The 21,888-nt window shown below is 44.3% G+C and overlaps 1 protein-coding gene across 8 annotated transcripts in view; it reads right to left on the bottom strand.

Moving 5' to 3' along the window:
* The window catches only part of STAU1 (staufen double-stranded RNA binding protein 1), a 66,662-nt gene that overhangs the window by 22,159 nt on the left and 22,615 nt on the right, over positions 1–21,888 (bottom strand). For all 8 annotated transcript variants that reach the window (XM_017862759.1, XM_017862761.1, XM_017862766.1 and 5 more), the window contains 3 exons: positions 20,543–20,681; positions 18,552–18,717; positions 1,814–1,912 (listed from right to left, as the gene is read on the bottom strand). In XM_017862759.1, the coding sequence (XP_017718248.1) occupies positions 1,814–1,912; positions 18,552–18,717; positions 20,543–20,681 (404 nt within the window). The remainder of the gene's footprint in view (positions 1–1,813; positions 1,913–18,551; positions 18,718–20,542; positions 20,682–21,888) is intronic.

Below are 21,888 nucleotides of genomic sequence, written 5' to 3'. Positions count from 1 at the left end.
CCCCAAATACCCCAGAACAAAAACATAAAATAGCAATCTCTAAGTTTCCAGAAATCTCGGTGACTCTGGGTAGCAGCAAGAGTGGTAAGCTTCTCAGGAGTCCAAGGCTCTGGCCCAAGCCATCAACTCTGAATATGAGGTAACCCGGGAAGCCAGCCAGGCATCTCCCACTCCCCACGGTCTTGGTAACCCTCCCCAACAACCTGTAAAAATCCACTCTCATGATAGACTAATCTGTCAGCAAGGGAGAAAAGCAACACTTCTCCCCTTTCCTGAATCAGGTGCCAGGGGAGACCTCATGACTCCTTGGGATGCAGCTCCCATCTCGTTCCCACTCAACAGCGAGCCCAAACAGCCATTCTGAATGCCACCTGTCTCATTCCCTCCCCAAGTGCATCCCAGCCTCCACTGATGAGAGAGAAAGGCCAGGGAGGGAATGTAGGGCCAGGTGAGAAGATCCCAGCCCTAGATCCATGTGGGGGCTCTGGACTCCAAGAGAACAGTGTAAACCTGCTCTTGCCTGCCGAGGGTGGAGGGGCAGGAACGAGTGTCAGGGGAATGGAGAGGAACAAACAAGCCCTCACACCTAGGTGGGCCACAGGAGACAGCCCTGGCAACTACCATCCCACCTCTGGCCCATGGCAGGCAGAGAAGCATCAGCAGGGTGAGGTGAGAAATCATCATCACTCGGCCAAAGGATGGAGTACTGAAGCTGGGTAAGTTTAGGGTGCTAGCACATAGGAGGAGAAGGTACACATCGCCTGTAACTGTAAAGAATACTTCAGAATTATTTTACAGGAATATAAGCTTCAGATAGGCTTTTAAAGAAATAAGCCACAATCAAGTACATTTTAAAAGAATCTGCAAAGAATCTGTTGTGGGTCAGATCTTACTTATTTCTAAGGGAAACATTAAACACCCTCCCTTACTGGGCTGGGCGCGGTGATTCACGCCTGTAATCCTAGCACTTTGGGAGGCCAAGGTGGGTGGATTATCTGAAGTTAGGAGTTCGAGACCAGCCTGACCAATATGGAGAAACCCCATTTCTACTAAAAACACAAAATTAGCTGGGAATGGTGGCACAAGTCTGTAATCCCAGCTACTCAGGAGGCTGACGCAGGAGAATTGCTTGAACCTGGGAGGTGGAGGTTGAGGTGAGCCAAGAACACGCCACTGCACTCCAGCCTGGGCAACAAGAGTGAAACTCTAGCTCAAAAAAACACAAAATCCGCTCTTACCTCCCTCATCAATTTGGATGGACTATATTGTCTTTTAAGGCAACATACATTAAAATGTATCTTATTTCCCACTTTGCACAGACAACTCATTGATATTGTTTTTAGAACACAAGGTCTCAACAACAAATGAAGTTATTAAACAGGAATTGAGGGCAGACGCTAGACAATGACAAAAACTGAGTTCTTTTCAAAATTACTCTGAAGAGACCTTTAGAGGTAATTTGTAGAAGGGACCACAAATGCTTCTGAGACCGATCTAAGTGATAAACCGGCCCCTCCAGCCCTCCCTGTCCAAAGAATACACATGTGAACACTAACACAACCATCTTCAGGCTGCTCAGGAGGTCCCCACACCAACTGAAGCCATCATCAACTCTCTACACTTCCATGAATGCCCCTTAGTTAGGGGCTCCCAGAAGAAGAGAATAAACACTGCTTCACTAAAGTATGAATCTTAAATCTGGAGGTTCATATTATGTGAATATTACTCCAATGTTATTTAGGGAAAAAAATCACTCACGATAAATGCTAACAGGATTTTATAATACAAAGTCTTACATGTAAAATTAGGTTACCTCAAAATTCACAGGCAAGTTCCGTTTAAGTGCAATCTCAAACACTTGACTTATTTCAGATTTATTTAGATTTTCTTCTTCGGATTCTCTTCCATTCACCTGTAAGAATAATTGTTTAGTAGTTAGCTCTTATTAAAACCATCAATGGCCGGGTGAGGTGGTTCATGCTTGTAATCCCAGCACTTTGGAAGGCCAAGGCAGGAGGACAGCTTGAGTCCAGGCGTTTGAGACCATCCTGATTAATACGGCAGTTTGAGACCAGCCTGAGCAACCTTGTCTCTAAAACAAAAATATAAACAAAAAAACAAAACTGAGGTGGATGTGGTGGTGGTACATGCCTGTAGTCCCAACTACTTGGAGGGCTGAGGCAGGAGAATTGCATAAGCCCAGAAGGTTGAGGCTGCAGTAAGCCATGACTGCGCACCACTGCCCTCCGGCCTGGGTGACAAAGCAAGACCCTATCCCCTGCAAAAAAAAAACACCCATCAACATCCTAGCTGCAATGGTAAACCTTAAAAGCACTGAGCTTCGGCTTTACGAATTTAACCAAGGCCACACACACCTACCAAGTGTCACTGAATTTAAGAGGTTAAAAATATGTATGTCCTGTCAAATTTGAGTCAAATTGTACCTCGTAAGTTCACCATAAACAATCCGCACATAACAGACCTTTGGATATGAGTCAGCCTGACTGTGGTTCAGCAAGATGTCACTGCTGCTCAGAACAGTGACTTCCAAAAGTACTCCTCAAGTAGTGGGAAGCCACATTTTGGAAAAGTCAAAATACATACAGATACATGTGGGACGTGGCAAATTCAGATTAAGGCTGTCCACCTGAGTATGCAGGCTTATATGAACATGAATTCCCTGGAAAACCACTTTTTCTTTCTTCCTTTTTTTTTTTTTTTTTTTTTTTTTGGAGACAGAGTCTCGCCCTGTTGCCCAGGCTGGAGTGCAGTGGCGTAATTTCGGTTCACTGCCACCTCTGCCTCCCGGGTTCAAGCGATTCTCCTGCCTCAGACTCCTGAGTAGCTGGGATTGCAGGCATGCACCACCACCCCGGCTAATTTTGTATTTTAGAGAGATGGGGTTTCACCATGTTGGTCAGGCTGGTCTTGAACTCCTGACCTCATGATCCGCCTGTCTTGGCCTCCCAAAGTGCTGGGATTAAGGCGTGAGCCACTGTGCCCCGCAGTAAACCACTTTTAAGAGAATGCAGCCAGGCATGGCAATACACGACTGCTGCCCCAGTACTTAGCAAGCTGACAGTTGAGGATCAGTTGAGCCCAGCAGTTCAAGGCTAGAGTGAGCTGTGATCATGCCTGTAAACAGCCACTGAGCTCCAGCATGGGCAACAGTCTCTATCCCTATAACTAAAAATAAAGAAATAAATAAGGATATGGTGAAACGAATTACAAAACTGCCATGTATCTCATACTCAACTGCTGTTGCCAACAATACAAGGCGCAAACTAATAAAGCCTCCTCAACAAAGGCAGAGATTTCATCTTTGAAACAAGGTTCGCTTAAGAGTCTTCCAAATCAGGCCGGGCGCAGTGACTCAAGCCTGTAATCCCAGCACTTTGGGAGGCCAAGAGGGGCGGATCACGAGGTCAGGAGATCGAGACCATCCTGGCTAACATGGTGAAACCCCGTCTCTACTAAAAAATACAAAAAACTAGCCAGGCGAGGTGGCGGGCGCCTGTAGTCCCAGCTACTCAGGAGGCTGAGGCAGGAGAATGGCGTAAACCCAGGAGGCAGAGCTTGCAGTGAGCTGAGATCCAGCCATTGCAGTCCAGCCTGGGAGACAGAGCAAGACTCCGTCTCAAAAAAAAAAAAAGAAAAAAAAAGTCTTCCAATCAGGGATGAGATTAAAGAGAAGCAAGGATCTTACTTCTGCGTGCTGATAACATGGATTTTATACTGTGCTGTAGTGATAATAAGAGGAACTAGATAAGCTCAAAACTTATCTAGCGAAGTCCCCCAAAACATGGCAAAAGAGCTGTTTTTCTTCACATTATTGCTTATTTTGTCAAAGAATTTATAAAGTCCTGCTTCTAAGATTCGAACTATCTGAACTAACCCATTCAACCCATGGCTGAAACTGCTAAATAGGCAAGGTATAGGACTATCCAAGATGTTACCTGTTGTGGATTTCCTTATGTTTATCAGGTATGTTCCGCCGACACTCAACCTTTTTTTTTTTTTTTTTTTTGAGATGGAGTTTTGCTCTTGTGTCGCCCAGGCTGGAGTCCAATGACGTGATCTTGGCTCACTGTAACCTCTGCCTCCTGGATTCAAGCGATTCTCCTGCCTCAGCCTCCCAAGTAGGTGGGATTACAGGCACCCACCACCACATCTGGATTTTTTTTTTTTTTTTGTATTTTTAGTAGAGATGGGGTTTCACCATCTTGGTCAGGCTATTCTCGAACTCCTGACTTCAGGTGATCCGCCCACCTTGGCCTCCTGAAGTACTGGGACTACAGGTATGAGCCACCACGTCTGGCCACTGAATATTAAAAGCTGTAATTGGCTGGGCATGGTGGCTAGCGCCTATGATCCCAAAACTTTTTAAGGACAAGGTGGGCAGATTGCTTATGCCCAGGAGTTTGAGACCAGCCTGGGCAACATGGTGAAATCCCATCTTTACAAAAAAATACAAATATTAGCAGGTATGGTGTCGCACATCTGTGGTCCCAGCTACTTGGGAGGTTGAGGGGGCACGATCACCTGAGCCTAGGGTGTTGAGGCTAAGGTGAGCTATGATGACAGCATTCTAGCCTCAGTGACTGTGAGACTGTGTCACACACACCAAAAAAAGCTATAATTAAAATCAAAATAAAACAAACTCTAGGTTAAATACATATATAACCAAGGGTATAATACTGGATAAATAAATTTATTCCAGACGCTTTTTGTAATTCCTTCTATCTATCCTTCCATAATCTTTTCTTTCCAATCTGGTTTCAGTGTATCTCACCTTAGTCAAAACTATTTTCATAGCACTTGTAGTGGTTTGTTAACCTACACATATTTGTTTTGTTTTGTTTTTTGAGACAGTGTCTCACTCTGTTGCCCAGTCTGAAATGCAGTGGTACAATCATAGCTCACTGCAGCCTCAAACTCCTGACCTCAAGCAATATTCCCATCTCACCCTCCTGAGTAGCTGGGACTATGGCATAGGCACCACTTCCAGCTATTTTTTTCAATGTTTTGTAGAGATGGGGTCTCACTACGTTGTTCAGGCTGGTCTTGAACTGGGCTCAAGCAACCCTCCCACCTCAACCTTCCAAAGTGTTGGAATTATAGGTGTGAGTCACCATACCCAGCCCACACTTGTATTTTTGTTTAAATCCTAAGCAGAAAAAGGGTCTACTTCTTTATGAGTGAATCCTTAAAACTGGAAATTTCTTTTCTTTTTTTTTTTTTGAGACGGAGTCTCGCTCTGTCACCCAGGCTGGAGTGCAGTGGCCAGATCTCGGCCATTCTCCTGCCTCAGCCTCCCGAGTAGCCGGGACTACAGGCGCCCGCCACCTCGCCCGGCTAGTTTTTTTGTTTTTTTTTTGTAGAGACGGGGTTTCACCATGTTAGCCAGGATGGTCTCGATCTCCTGACCTCGTGATCCGCCCGTCTCGGCCTCCCAAAGTGCTGGGATTACAGGCTTGAGCCACCACGCCCGGCCAAAACTGGAAATTTTAAGCAAGGTGCCTTAAAGGCTGGGGTTCTACAGAGGTTTGGCTTGAAATTTATAGGTTGGTGCAAAAGTAATTAGCAATCTAATAGTTAAATAGATACTAAACTTAAAAAAATAATAATACCGTAAGCTTGTTCAACAAATGGTGCTAGGAAAACTAGATATCCACATGCAAAATAATAAGGCAGGGCCCTTACCTCACACCACTAAGAACTCAAAATGGATCAAATACTTAAACATAAGAGCTAAAACAGTAAAGCTCCTAGATGAAAACATAGGGGAAAAGTGTCATGACACTGTATTTGGTGATGATTTCTTACATATGACATGAAAACTGCAGACAACAAAAAAAAAGATTAATATTAGACTTCATCAAAATTTAAAACTCATGCATCAAAGGACACTGTCAAGAGAGTGAAGACAACCCAAAGAATGGGCTTTGCAAATCACTATCTCATAAAGGATTAATATCCAGAATATATAAAGAACTACAACTCCACAATAAAAAAACCCAATTAGAAAATGGGCAAAGGACCTACATAGGCATTTCTCTAAAGAAATACAAAAATACAAATAGCTGGCTGGGCGTGGTGGCTCACGCCCGTAATCCTAGCACTTTGGGAGGCTGAAGCAGGTGGATCACCTGAGGTCAGGAGTTCGAGACCAGGCCGGCCAACACGATGAAACCCCATCTCTACTAAAAATACAAAAAATTAGCCAGGCGTGGTAGCAGATGCCTGTAATCCCAGCTACTTGGGAGGCTGAGGCAGGAGAACTGCTTGAATCCCGCAGGCGGAGACTGCAGTGAGCTGAGATTGTGCCATTACACTCCAGCTCGGGCAACAAGAGCGAAACTCCGTTTCATAAAAAAAAAAAAAACCACAGTAACACACCTCTCACACCCTTAAGGATGGCTGTTACCAAAAGAAATGGAAATAACAAGTTTTTGGATATGGAGAAACAAGAAGCTTCCAGCCACTTATGAAAATGTAAAATGGTTGTGCCAGATTTGGATTTTGTTAAAAATAAAATAGAAAATGGGCAGGGAGTGTGGTGACTCACACCTGTATTCCTAGCACTTTGGGATGCCTAGGCGGGGAGATCACCTGAGGTCAGGAGTTCGAGACCAGCCTGGCCAACATGGTGAAATCTCATATCTATTAAAATACAAAATTAGGCCGGGCGCGGTGGCTCAAGCCTGTAATCCCAGCACTTTGGGAGGCCGAGATGGGTGGATCACGAGGTCAGGAGATAGAGACCATCCTGGCCTACACGGTGAAACCCCATCTCTACTAAAAAATACAAAAAACTAGCTGAGCGAGATAGTGGGCGCCTGTAGTCCCAGCTACTTGGGAGGCTGAGGCAGGAGAATGGCGTGAACCCGGGAGGTGGAGCTTGCAGTGAGCTGAGAGCCGGCCACTGCACTCCAGCCTGGGCAACAGAGCGAGACTCCGTCTCAAAAAAAAAAAATACAAAAATTAGCAGAGCGTGGTAACGCGCACCTGTAGTCCCAGCTACTTGGCAGGCTGAGGCAGGAGAATTGCTGGAACCAGAGGCGGAGGTTGCAGTGAGCCAAGATCACACCACTGCATGCCAGTCCAGTGAGACTCCGTCTCAAAAAAAAAAAAAAAGTAATTTAATAGAAAATGTAAAATGGTACAGTTGCTGTGGAAAACAGTTTGGTAGTTCCTCAAGAAATTAAACATACAATTATTATATGATCCAGGAATTCCACTTCTAGATATACACCCAGAAGACCTGAAAGTAGTAACCTGAACACATTTTTATACACCAGGGTTCCTAGCAGCATTCATAATAGCCAAAAGGTAAAAAAAACCCAAGTGTCCATCAACAGATGACTGAAAAACCAATGTTTACTATTCATACCATAAAACATTCACCTTTAAAAAAGAAATAAAATTCTGAAACATGCTGTAACAGAGATGAACCTTGAAAACATTACAGTTAGTGACATAAGCCAGACATAAAAAAACAAGTATCCATTTTTATGAAGTGCCTAGACCAGGCAACTGCATAGAAACAGAAAGTAGAGTAGAGATTACCAGGGATTGCAAGCAAGGGAGTGAGGAGTAACTCTTGAATGAGTCCAGAATTTCTATTTCTGAAAATGAGTACTAGTGATAGTTGTGCAAAACTGAGAATATATTTTAATGCCACTGGTACACTTAAAAATGTTTAATACTAAAAAAAAAAAAAAGTTTAATACTTTTAGATGTATATTTTGCCTGAAAATTTTTTTTTTTTTTTTTTTGAGACTGGGTTCGCTTTGTCGCCGGCTGGGAGTGCAGCGGCTGGATCTCAGCTCGCTGCAAGCTCCGGCCTCCCCCGGCGTTCACTGCATTTTCCTGCCTCAGCCTCCCCCCGGTAGCTGCGGACTCGGGCACACGCCACCTCCGCCCAGCTAGTTTTTTTTTTGTATTTTTGTAGAGACGGGGTTCCCGTGCTGTACCCAGGATGGGGTCTCGTCTTCTTAACATCGTGATCGCCCTCCGTTCGCCTCCAAAGGCTGGGGTTACAGGTTGAGCCACCCGCGCCGGCTGCCTGCATTTTTTAAGCAGCAACAAACACTGTTTCACACCAAATATTAAGATACTAGAAAACACAGTATTTGTGCTAACCCCAGATTAACTCATTTTGTGCACAACAGAATAAAGTTTGAAAGCTGTTTCCTTAAAGAGCATCCAGAGTTTTTTTTAAATAGATGGTCTCTCTAAAAAAAAAAAAAGGTCCACATGCTAAGAACTGTGCCAATGGCAATGCTCTCCTTATGTGCAGCCAGAACACAGTTTGGAAATAAACTAGGTGCTCAGACTGTCATAAGACTTCGAACGCCATGTACATGCCCCAATTTTCAATGTTCTGTTCATTCTATCAGCCCAATTAGGTTTAACTTTTATTTTTATTTACAACCTATTTCAAATATACAGAAAAGTACAGATAATAACGTAACAGGCAATTTCCTGGATTTAACTAATGTCAACAGTTACGTGCTACTGACATCAGACTGTTTTTTTCTGTTTTAAGAAAAACAATGAGCCACCCATGGTGGCTCACGCCTGTAGCACCAACACTTTTGGAGGCTGAGATGGGTGGTTTGTCTCAAGCCAAGAGTTCAAGATCAGCCTAGGCAACAAAGTGAGACCTTAATCTCTACAAAAAAATTGAAAAATTACCTAGGTGCAGTGGAGTGTGCCTATAGTACCAGCTACTGGGGTGGCTGAGGCAAAAAGATCACTTGATTGCCCAGGAGTTTAAGGCTGCAGTGAGCTATGATCGTGCCACTGCACTCCAGCCTGGGTGGCAGAGCAAGACTCCACCTTTTAAAAAACAAGGCAACAGGCCAGGCGTGGTGGCTCACGCCTGTAATCCCAGCACTCTGGGAGGCTGAGGCAGGCGGATCACTTGAGGTCAGGAGTTCAAGACCAGCCTGGCCAACATGATGAAATCCCGTCTCTACTAAAAATACAAAAAGTAGCCGGGCGAGACTCTTGTCTCAAAAAAAGAGGCAATGGCCAGGTGCGGGCGTGGTGGTTCATCACACCTGTAATCCCACCACTCTGGGAGGTCAAGGCGGGCGGATCACAAGGTCAGAAGCTCGAGACCATCCTGGCTAACGCGGTGAAACCCCATTTCCACTAAAAATACAAAAAATTCTCCAGGCATGGTGGCAGGCACCTGTAGTCCCAGCTACTCTAGAGGCTGAGGCAGGAGAATGGCGTGAGCCCGGGAGGCGGAGCCTGCAGCGAGCCGAGATCGTGCCACTGCACTCCAGCCTGAGCGACAAAGCGAGACTCCGTCTCAAAAAAAAAAAAAAAAAAAGAGCAATGAGTCCTTCTCACTATCATTCCCATGGTATTTAATCCTTATCTTAAAGTGAGACTGCTTCTTTCCCAGCCGTATTTTAAATGAATATATTTTGTGTTTTGAAAACTCACATACCTCATTCTCAGAAATTGCCTTTATCATTATTATAAATCCAAACTTACAAGTTTACACTAATGACTGTAATCCCAGCACTGTGGGAGGCCAAGGCGGGAGGGTCACTTGAGCCCAGGAGTTTGAGACCAGCCTGGGCAACATAATAAGACCTCATCTCAACAACAACAAAAAATATTTATTTTTTATTTTGTTGTTGTTGAGATGAAGTCTCGTTCTGTTGCTAAGACTGGAGTGCAGTGGTATGATCTTGGCTCACTGCAACCTCCATCTCCTGGGTTCCACTGATTCTCCTGCCTCAGCCTCCCAAGGAGCTGGGACTACAGGCACAAGTCACCATGCCTGGCTAATTTTTTATATTTTTAGTGGAGACGGGGTTTCATCATGTTGGCCAGGCTGGTCTCAAACTCCTCACCTCAGGTGATCCACCCACCTCAGCCTCCCAAAGTGCTGGGATTACAGGCATAAGCCACCACGTCCAGCCAAAAAAAAAAATTTTTTTAGTAACAATTTATGCAAATGAAATGCTCCTTTTCTATTTTATATACATGTATCAAGGTTCCACATACGACTGATAGAAAACTATCAGGTCTACTGCTCGGTTCCACACCCTAAGCCAGTGGTTCTCAACCAGAGCAGTACTACAATCACTTGGGAGCTTCACAAGTTCAGATACTGGAGCCTGCTCCAGACAACTGAACTCAAATTTTTGAGGGCATGGCCTGGATAGCAGTTTTATTTATAGTATTTGTTTATTTTTTAAATAAGTCCCCAGGTGACTGGAGTTGCGATTCACTGCTCCAAGCCATTGCTTCCAGAGGAGTATCATTAGGAACAAAGCAGCGAGTAAAATAAAAATGCAAAAACCATATATTTGAAAATGAAATTATATTGCTCTTTTACATAATTTTTGTTTGTTTTTTGATACAGGGCCTCAGCTCTGCTGCCCCGGCTCAGTGCAATGGCATAATCTGAGTTCATTGCAGCCTTGATCTCCCAGGCTCAAGCAATTCTCCTGCCTCAGCCTCCACATTAGCTGAGACTACAGGTACTTGCCACCATTTTTTTTTTCCCCCAAGTATTTTTGGTAGAGATGAGGTCTCTCCATCTTGTCCAGGCTGGTCTCAAACTCCTGGGCTCAAGTGATCCTCCCACCTCAGCCTCTCAAAGTGTTGGAATTATAGGAATAAGCCACCACGCCTGGCTCATTAAAAATTTCCCATTATCCAGACTGACAAAATGTTCCAAGTAGGGAGGCAGCAAATGGTTCAAAACTAATTCACAGGCCGGGCGCGGTGGCTCAAGCCTGTAATCCCAGCACTTTGGGAGGCCGAGACGGCCGGATCACTGGGTCAGGAGATCGAGACTATCCTGGCTAACACGGTGAAACCCCATCTCTACTAAAAAATACAAAAAACTAGCTGGGCGAAGTGGCGGGCGCCTGTAGTCCCAGCTAGTCGGGAGGCTGAGGCAGGAGAATGGTGTGAACCTGGGAGGCGGAGCTTGCAGTGAGCCGAGATCTGGCCACTGCACTCCAGCCTGGGGACAGAGCGAGACTCCGTCTCAAAAAAAAAAAAAACAAAAAACAACAAAAAAAAACTAATTCACAAAAACCATTCCCACCCAGTAAAACGAGGAAGGTTTAGTGAGCACCCAGTCTTGTCTTCACAACACAGGAATTACTGTTAACACTGATTCCATATGTATAGTTCAGCAATAAAATCCAGGCAACATTAAGAAAGAGGCCAGGTGTGATAGCTCATCCCTATAATCTCTGCACTTTGAGAGGCCATGGTGGGCGGATCACTTGAGCCCAGGAGTTCAAAACCAGTCTGGGCAACATGGCAAAACCCGCATCTCTACAAAAAATACAAAAATCAGCCAGGTGTGGTGGTGCATGCCTGTAGTCCCAGCTACGAGGGAGGCTGATATGGGAAGATGACTTGAGGCCAAGAGGTCAAGGCTGCAGTGAGCCGCAATTGTGCCATTGCACTCCAGCTAGGGTGACAGAGGAAGACCCTATTTCAAAACAAAACAACAGAAAAGAAAGAAATGCTCTGAACCATACTTAACCCTCACAGTATGCTAGGAAAATTAGCCATCACCACTTAATAATGGCTCCAACACTCTTTTATTTTGCTATATCTAAAGTCATTTTACAAATAATTTACCAAATAAAAGGATGACAAAAGCCATTTTAACAAGAACTTAAACACAGCAAACCCAGTTTCTTATCCCAATGTTTCTAATTTGGAAGGCACATATACCCAAAAAAAAAAAGCAAGATCCTCTATATGCAACTAACTGCTCATTGCCTGCTGCACCTGCACCTGCACCTGGGGCACAGCCCACCTGCAGCAATGTCAGATTCCAAGTCCATCTCCAACCAGTTCTAACTTATCAGGACCTCAGATTCTTCATGTACTGGCACTGTCAACATACTACTTTTGAAACAGACACATAATTCTATTGAAGAGAAAGCAGCCATTTCTTTGCTCTGTAAGTGCAAAATGCTTTCATTTTTGGATTTATAAACACCAACAGAAGGATCAATCCAGTGACTTTTGGCATTTTTATATCTATTTTCTTCCAATCACCTTTGGACACACACCTCCTTGTGCATTTGTTCACTTATTTTGTTAACAATAAGTGGTAAGAAATAAATGTTGGCGGCCAAACATAAAAGAATGTTGTCACGGGTATTTTTTTTTTTTATGCAAACAGGATGGGGCAGGTTCTTGTTGAAAAATGTTGCATGATGAAGTCCTTTCTGTTGAATGACTAGATGAGAATACCACATTTCCTTTCCATACATCAGAGAAATAATCACTAGCTGATTCTTGAGTATGGGGAAATTTATCTATGCTAGCATCTGAAGACTCACAGTCTGAGATTTTGCTTAGACAATCTCACCATCATCATTACCGTCTGGAGTGCTGCCATCTATCTGTCTTTTTGTGTTCATCTTCTGATTTGTTAATCATCAGAAATGTCTTCCACTGTCAGTTCTCTTCTCCTTCACATTACAGATGAAAACAGAAAATTCTGGATTCTCACTTGGGTTCAATGAAAGCAAAAGGAGACTCAAAAGAAGGTGTCTCCAGTATTCTTTTTTTAACTTCTTGAAAGATAATGCAATAGACTAGGCAAGGCCATTAAGTATAATAAAAGATGGTGTCATGATGACAATTATTTCACTATTATATATCCACCCCAGAGGCTTTATCATTCTTCCATTTTCTTATGATTTTCATCTCATCTGGTATATTTGGGAGTAGATGATGAATAGTATTGAAATAATTATGTGGCATAACAAATCGCTAAATGTTCAAAACACAGGAAAATTAAGATCCCTAAGATCCCATCATGTAAAGATTTATAAAAAGGTCCAAAAGGCCTCTATGGTAACTGTAAGAAAGAATGAGTTTTGCACTATTTAAAAAAAATATATACTTTCTCTCAGTTCTTTATAATGCCTCTAAAAAAGAATACAACTCATGTAATACCACACCTTAAAGAGCTTAAAAAAGCAGCTTCAAAAACAAAAACCTGGCTGGGCGCGGTGGCTCATGCCTATAATCCCAGCACTTTAGGAGGCCAAGGCAGGTGGATTACGCGGTCAGGAGTTTGAGACCAGCCTGGCCAACATGGTGAAACCCTGTCTCTACTAAAAATACAAAAATTAGCCGGGCGTGGTGGTGCACACCTGTAGTCCCAGCTACTTGGGAGGCTGAGGCAGAATTGCTTGAAGCTGGGAGGCAGAGGTTGCAGTGAGCCGAGATTGTGCCACTGCACTCCAGCCTGGGCAACAGAGTGAGACTATATCTCAAAAAAAAAAAAAGAGGCCAAGTGTGGTGGCTCATGCCTATAATCCCAGCACTTTGGGAGGCCGAGGTGGGTGGATCACGAGGTCAGGAGATTGAGATCATCCTGGCCAACAGGTGAAACCCTGTCTCTACGAAAAATACAAAATTAGCTGGGCGTGGTGGCACATGCCTGTAATCCCAGCTACTCAGGAGGCTATGGCAGGAGAATAGCTTGAATCAGGGAGTCGGAGGTTGCAGTGAGCCGAGATCGCGCCACTGCACTCCAGCCTGGCAATAGAGCAAGACTCCGTCTCAAAAAAAGAAAGAAAACCTGAGCCAGGCACAAGCATGCCTGTAGTCCCAGATAATCAAGAGGCAAAAGGATCACCTGAAGCCAGGACTTCAAGGACACAGGGTACTATGATCATGTCTGTGTATAGCCACTGCACTCCAGCCTGGGCAACAACAGTGAGACCCATCTCTGTTAGAAAAAAAAAAAAAAGAATAAAAAGAAAACTAGGTCCAATGAACATTGAGGAAACAAGAGGGGTTAAAGTCTCCAATTTTAGGCCAGGCACTATTGTTCACGCCAGTAATCCCAGCATTTTGGGAGGCCGACGCAGGTAGGTGGTCACTTGAGCTCAGGAGTTCGACACCAGCCTGGGAAACATGGTGAAATCTTGTCTCTACCAAAAATACAAAAATTAGACAGGTGTGGTGGCATGCACCTGTGGTCCCAGCTGCTTGGGAGGCTGAGGTGGAAGGACTGCTTGAGTCCAGGAGGTGGAGGTTGCAGTGAGCCAAAATCACACCACTGCACTCTAGCCCAAGTGACAGAGTGAGACCCCATCTCAAGAAAATAAATAAATTAAATATTTAAGTATATACTTAAGGATACTTAAGTATGCACCTGTCCCAAGTGAAGATAAGGATTCAAAACCAGAAAGAGCTGCATTTATTCATTTTTACAAAAGTATAAAAAAGTATTTTTAAAACTTCAGAATGTTTATGGTGGCTCATGCCTGTAATCCTGGTATTTTGGGAGGCCAAGGTGGGCAGATCATTTAAGCCTAGGAGTTTAAGACCAGCCAGGGCAACACGGCGAAATCCCATCTCTACAAAAAAATACAAAAATTAGCAGGGCGTGGTGGCATGAATCGATAGTCCCAGCTAGTCCCAGCTACTCAGGAGGCTGAGATGGGAGGATCACCTAAGCCCAGGGAGGTCAAGGCTGCAGTGAGCCTGCATGGAGGGCCTCCGCGCTCCAACCTGGGCAACAGAGTGAGACCTTGTCTCCAAAACAAAAGGAAAGAAACAAACAAAAATACATACACACACTTACAGTTGGCTCTGCTGTTTACTGAAACACCAACAGGATCACACTGTACACACAGTAACAGCTCTGCAACTTCATCCCCTTTCATGCCTGTGTATATGAGATACCACACTCGTACTCATGGGATAAACGTAGCCATGTTTTTAACCACTTACCTAGTAAAGGACATTTAAGCTAGCTCCTGTTTTTCTCTATTACAGATACTGCAGCTATGACCATACTGCTCCTAATAGCTCGGACACTGAGTAAAACTCATCCTTCGTTAGCACAAACCTTAGATTAAATAAACAACCCATGCACTTTAACTTGGGGCCTTTGCAGCTGCCGCTCCCTCTCTAGGCATACACTGTCCCTGCTCTTTGCTGATCTTTAGTCTCAGCCGAAATGTCTCTTCCTCTGAAAAGACTGCTCTGAACTCACCACCATTACTCCAATCTAAATGAAGTACTTTACGTTCTTCTAATCCTTGTCACTTTTCCATCCTTGTACTAACTGCACTTTTTGCTGATATTGATGTTAATGTGTGGCAGCTCCATCTGACCAAGTTCACAGGAAAAGGGACGGCACTGGCTGTTTTCAACTTAGGGTCTAGCACAGCGCCTGGCATAGAGGGCCCAGACTATACCTGTCCTGTAGACAGCAAGTGCTGGCTTTACTGCATATCTTCTAGAGAAGATGCATTGATCCACCACACAATCACATGCTCCACAAATTTGCCACAGCTAACCTGACAATTTGTTTACAATTATCATTTCCAATGCTGGCAGGCTGTGGACAGACAGGTTGCTTATGGCCTATCAGCAGGTTGTAAAATGGCCCCCTCTTCCTGTGGAGAACTTGGCCATATGTACCACTGTGCATACCCGCTGGTTCAGCAATTCTACTTCTAGGACTGTGGACAAAGACTTTACTGCAACGATGTTCTTCCTGACCCATTTCATAAGAGGGAAAACTACAAACAACCTAAATAATCAAGTCCCTGCTGGAAAACAAAGCAGTGCATTCACTTAGTGGAACACTTTGCAGCCATTAAAAAGTGCTTAGGTGTGTGCTGAATTTGAGTCCTCCAAGGAATTATAAGTAAATGACGTAACATATTCAAGATATACACGTCAGTGAAAAAAGGTGTTTTTTTGTTTGTTTGTTTTTTCCCCAGCAAAGCTCCTCAGAGATTTCACAGGACCCAGTGAAAACTCAGCCCAGGAGAACATGTCCACAACAACTGCTGCCCTCAGGACTGTGCCAACCAATGCTGCTCTAGTGAGTGAAGGTGGGAGACTCAGAAATACCAATAGGCACTTATCCTTTGTAGCAATACTGTCTTCACTCTCATGGAGGAGTCAAGGGGAAGAACTGCTGGGGAAGTGCTGACAGCGCTTAGATCCGTGGTTCTCCAACCTTGACCATACCTCAGAATCACTCCAAGAGCTCACTAACAACAACATGGCTGGGTATGGTGGCTCATGCCCGTAATCCCAGCACTCTGGAAGGCCAAGGTGGTCAGATCACCTGAGCTCAGGAGCTTGAGACCAACCTGGACAGTACAGTGAAACTCCATCTCTACTAAAAATACAAAATTTAGCTGGGCATGGTGGTGAGCACCTGTAGTCCCAGCTACTTGGGAAGCTGAGGCACGAGAATTGCTTGAACCCAGGAGGTGGAGGTTGCAGTGAGCCAAGATCATGCCACTACACTCCAGCCTGGGTGACAGAGGGAGACTGTCTCAAAAAAAAAACCCAGCAAGAACAACAAAAGCAAAAGCCAGATTCCTGGGTTTTACCCTAGAACTAATGCATTAGAATGCCGGGGTTGGGCCTAGAATTTCTTTAACTTCTCAAGTGATTGTGATGCAGAAAATCCATATAGCAGTGTCCAGCAATTGTTTATCAACTATTGGCTAGAAGTACTAGAAACACTTACTCCATCTGACTCCAATTAGATTAGCACCAGTCAGGTAAAACGCTGAAGAGCCTCCAAAATAACTCAAATTACACTACTTTTCTGGTGTTTTAATAAATCTCACCACTGAAAAGCTCATCCTTTTAACTTCACTAAATCCTCCTCTTTTAGCTACAGCCTCATTTTCTTTGATTTGGTCCTTAATGGGCCATGGAAACAGATCATCTACTAGAATAGGTGATTACAGTGGAAAATGGAAACGCAGCGTAACAAAAGAAAAACAAATCGTTCCTGTGCGGCCAGCCATGAAGCCCGAGCTGGGTCGCCCTGGGTGGCAGTTGGATACAACAGACCTCAGCAGGTACCCTGCCCAAGGTCCGCTCGGGTCTACACCTCTCATCACATACTTAGCACACTGTTCTGTGCAGGATCTTCTTGTTCTTTGTGAACATGTTTCCGGGTGAGGAAAAGTCAAATGCTACCCAGAGATATTTTCAGGTGGCATTTCCTGCTGTGATTAAACAGAATTATGAAATCTCAATGTTTTCAATTCACTGGGCTTCTTCTGGGCTTTGTGACTCTATCTGTGATAAGATTCTGCCTGGCCAAAGATATTCACTAATGCTTTGACCCCCTCAATGGCATGGAGTTACTGATTCCCTAAGAATTATATTGCTATTGAGTCACAAAATGCTAAAATCCTTTTCCTATCATGGTGGTTTTAAAGCATGGTCCGTAATTCTTTGACAATTCCTTCATCATCTGGAAATGGAATTCTCCATATTGTGAATGTACTAAAATCCACTGAATTGTACACTTACACTAGTCAATTTAGGTTATATAATTTTTACCTCCAATTTTTTTGAGACACAGTCTCGCTCTGTCACCAAGGCTGGAGTGCAGTGGCACAATCTCAGCTCACTGCAAGCTCCGCCTCCCGAGTTCACATCATTCTCCTGCCTAAGCCTCTCAAATAGCTGGGACTACAGGCTCCCACCACCAAGCCTGGCGAATTTTTTGTATTTTTAGTAGAGACAGGGTTTCACCGTCTTAGCCAGGATGTCTCGATCTCCTGACCTCATGATCTGCCCGCCTTGACCTCCCAAAGTGGTGGGATTACAGGCGTGAGCCACTGTGCCTGGCCACCTCAATTTTTTTTTTTTTAAGTGACATTTTATGTCTCCTTCCTTTGAATCTGGGCTCCGTGCCTGCTTGACCTGCAGAACATGGCAGACACGATGCTGTGATTTCTGAGCCTAAGCCTTAAGAAACTGGCAGCTGCTTCCATTTCCCATCTTCTAGGATGCTTACTCTGGGCAACCAGCCACCATACCATGAGGAAGTGTAAGCAATCCTTCCATAGGTCACCCAGGGATGAACTGAAGTCCTGGGGCCAGAGACCCAGCTGAGCTCCTAGATGACAGCAAGCACCAACTTACCAGCCACACAAGTGAGCCATCTTAAAAACAGATCCTCCAGCCCCCTGCAGAGTCACCTCAACCAAAGCTGTGTGGAATGAAGACAAGCTACCCTTGCCAAGCCCGGCCTCAGTTGCAGACTTATGAGCAAAATAAATGCCTGGAGATGTTTAAACCATCACTAAATTCTGTGATGAGGCAATAGATAACAGGCACTTCTATATAATCAAGAGTGGCTGGTCAAAAACAGCTTCAGAAAATTATCTAACCTGGTACCATATATCACAGTAGGTTCTAGCAAGCAAAATCTTCAGCACTGAAGACTTCATCCATACATGTTCTTCACAACTCAATTGAATTGCAAACTTTCTAACGTGTTCACACCATGTCACTCAAAACCATGCCACAGACTGAAAAAGAAGGCAACTGACTTTCTTGTTAAGAAATTTTAAAATGAAAAAAGGGGTAAAAAGCAAGAAAGCCACAGAGTATAAAATCTTGGAGGCATTCAAATAAAAATTATGGACAGCTGTCAACGTCCCTTCTTAGAAAAGATAACGTGCAGTGACATCTCCCCACTACCCTCCCACCCTGTCGAAGCGTCAGGGAGCCTGGGCTCCGCTCCTTACCTCCAGCCTCTCCGGTGGGGGCTCATTCTGCAGGATCCTCAATGCTTTGGCAGCAGCATCATGTTTCGCAGCCTGTCTTGTCTTTCCTTTCCCATTAAATTGCTGTCCTCCCACAGAAAGTTCCACTTGATAAAGTAAAGGTGGAACTGGAAATGGGTAAAAGTACCTAGAAATAAAAGGAGGTTAGGCAAATTACAGTCTCAAGTTGATAAATCACCTATATACTCTCTGGCAAATGTTCCTTCATCACGATCCTACTCACATTAGTGTTTGATGCTAATCACTCTTCATCAATATATCCAGAGATTTCATAAAAGCTTAAACTGGATTAGAATTGCTACACAGTATAAGAAAACACTTTTTAGCAATCCAAACTTACATCTCATGAAACACAATGGCTTAGAAATTATGAGTTTATCATGCTAACCTGCACTGACAAAATCTAAAATGAATTAGGCTTTGGCTGAGACAGACACTTGGTTTGCTCTGCCTTCTCAAACCTTAGCTTTAAATTTGCATGTCTCCAACAGGAGGCTGGGAATTTTAATGCACAAGTCTTTTAGAAAGGACCCTCATTTCAAGAAATCCCAACAAGCTGTAGCCTACCTAGCAGAACCCAGTTTCTCATCCATTTCCCTAGCAGAACCCAGTTTCTTATCCATTTCATAGCTTGTATTTTAAAATGGCTATATCCCCGAGAGAGCAGGGAAATGAAGAATTCCATTTTGCTCATCATCTATCCACTAATGTCTTTTTTTTTTTGAGATGGAGTTTTTCTCGTTGCCCAGGCTGGAGTGCAGTGGCACGATCTCAGCTCACTGCAATCTCTGCCTCCTGGATTCAAGTGATTCTCCTGCCTCAGCCTCCCGAGTAGCGTGATTACAGGCACCCACCACCATGCCCAGCTAATTTTCATATTTTTAGTAGAGACGGGGTTTCACTGTGTTGGCCAGACTGGTCTCAAACTTCTGACCTCGTGATCCGCCCACCTCAGCCTCCCAAAGAGCTGGGATTACAGGCGTGAGCCACCGTGCTCGGCCTCCACTAATGTCTTACTACCGCCGGCAGAAGATTTTTTAATCCATGGCATTTTCAGGTTTCAATTAATATTTTACTGCACCAAAGCTATGTACAAAGCGCACAAGTTCAAAAGTCAAAAAGTACCCAATAATCAGGTAATCTACAAATGCTGGGAATCACTGTCTTGCAGGAATCATGATGTTATGGGAATCATGTTTGAATAAGATTTAGTTACATAGAGCAGTTACAAGGATGATCTTTAGCCAGGCTGCTAGAGGGCACAAGCCACATCGCCAGTGAGAAATATGTTCAGGCCCTTTCCAACAGCAGTAAAGAATCACAAAGGGCTGGGTGTAGTGGCTCATGCCTTTAATCCGAGCACTGTGGCAGGCTGAGGCAGGAGGACTCCTCAAGCCCAGGAGTTCAAGACCAGTCTGGGCAACATAGGGAGACACTGTCTCAATGAATTAAAAAAAAAAAAAAAAAAGAGGGGTGGCCGGGTGCTGTGGCTCACGCTTGTAATCCCAGCACTTTGGAGGCCAAGGTGGGCAGATCGTCTGAGGTCAGGAGTTCAAGACCAGCCTGGCGAACATCGCAGAACCCCGTCTCTACTAAAAAATACAAAAAAAACTTAGCCGGGTGTGGTGGCAGGCGCCTGCAATCCCAGCTACTCGGGAGGCTGAGACAGGGAGAATCACTTGAACCCAGGAGGCAGAGGATGCAGTGAGCCGAGATAGCGCCACTGCACTTCAGACTGGGCGACACAGCAAGACTCTGTCTCAAAAAAAAAAAAAAAAAAAAAAAAGGCGGGGGAGGGGCACAAGAGTAATTAAGACCGACTTCAACATTTGGCAGGCCCAAACCAAATCATTACTCCCTCCACAATCTAGAGGTACTAGTTTATGTAAAATATCACACACATTTTCACCTGTATTTTATGAAAAAAAGAAGAAAAAAAACCTCACACATACCTTGGGGGATAAGCACCTCCTCTCATGTTGTAGTTATAGGTGGACTGCATCCGAGAGTAAGGGTCAACAGGCTTATACATTGGTTTTTTTCCAAGTTTCATGCACAGTGCATTTAGTTCTACAGTAGGGGTTATGCTTTCTGCAAGAAAGAATCGACAAATAACTGTTTTGTTCTGATATGAGAATGATACTCACTAAAATAGAATGTAATAGCATGCTTTCTGCTAACTGGATTCATGATACATAAAAGGACCTGGGTCACTGCTAGGCATCAGACAAGGAAATCCAAGAATATGCTGTGATTTCTTGATATTTATACACAGTCAACAGCACAAAATCTACTCTGAGGGCTATCAGAGGAGCCACAATTTAACCCAAGACATTATCAGTGAAAGCTATATGGTACAGCTGTCAGAAATAAGTTCCAAAACACATCAAGTTTCACGATTAAAAAATCCCATGTAAATGTCCACATTGTTTTAGTGTTTGAGAATACTTAATCAATATAACCTTGGTTGTACTGATTTACAGGATTATTGGCTTGCACTCAGAAGTATGTCTGTACACACTATTGAACGATGCATTTATTACGTTACTAACTGGATGCAAAGCACTGTGCTAAGCTTAAGAAATACAATTCCTGGCTGGGTGCGGTGGCTCAAGCCTGTAATCCCAGCACTTTGGGAGGCCGAGACAGGCAGATTACAAGGTCAAAAGATCGAGACCATCCTGGCTAACACAGTGAAACCCCGTCTCTACTAAAAAATACAAAAAACTAGCCGGGTGATGTGGCGGGCGCCTGTAGTCCCAGCTACTCGGGAAGCTGAGGCAGGAGAATGGCGTAAACCCGGGAGGCAGAGCTTGCAGTGAGCTGAGATCCGGCCACTGCACTCCAGCCTGGGCCGCAGAGCGAGACTCCATCTCAAAAAAAAATAAAATAAAATAAAAAGAAATACAATTCCTGGCCAGGCGTGGTGCGTCACGCCTGTAATCCCAGCACCTTGGGAGGCTGAGGCAGGCGGATCACGAGGTCAGGATATCGAGACCATCCTGGTTAACACGGTGAAACCCCGTCTCTACTAAAAAATACAAAAAATTAGTTGGGCGTGGTGGCAGGCACCTGTAGTCCCAGCTACTCAGGAAACTGAGGCAGGAGAATGGCAAGAACACAGGAGGCAGACCTTGCAGTGAGAGTGGCTCATGCCTGTAATCCCAGCACTTTGGAAGGCTGAGGCGGGCAGATCACCTGAGGTCAGGAGTTCAAGATCAGCCTGGCTAACATGGTGAAATCCCATTTCTACTAAAAATACAAAAAATTTGCCAGGCATGGTGGCGCGCACCTGTAA

Source organism: Rhinopithecus bieti, unplaced genomic scaffold, assembly GCF_001698545.2.
Source record: "Rhinopithecus bieti isolate Rb0 unplaced genomic scaffold, ASM169854v2 scaffold_65646, whole genome shotgun sequence".
Classification (NCBI taxonomy): Eukaryota; Metazoa; Chordata; class Mammalia; order Primates; family Cercopithecidae; genus Rhinopithecus; species Rhinopithecus bieti.
This window is presented reverse-complemented; position numbering and strand designations above follow the sequence as displayed.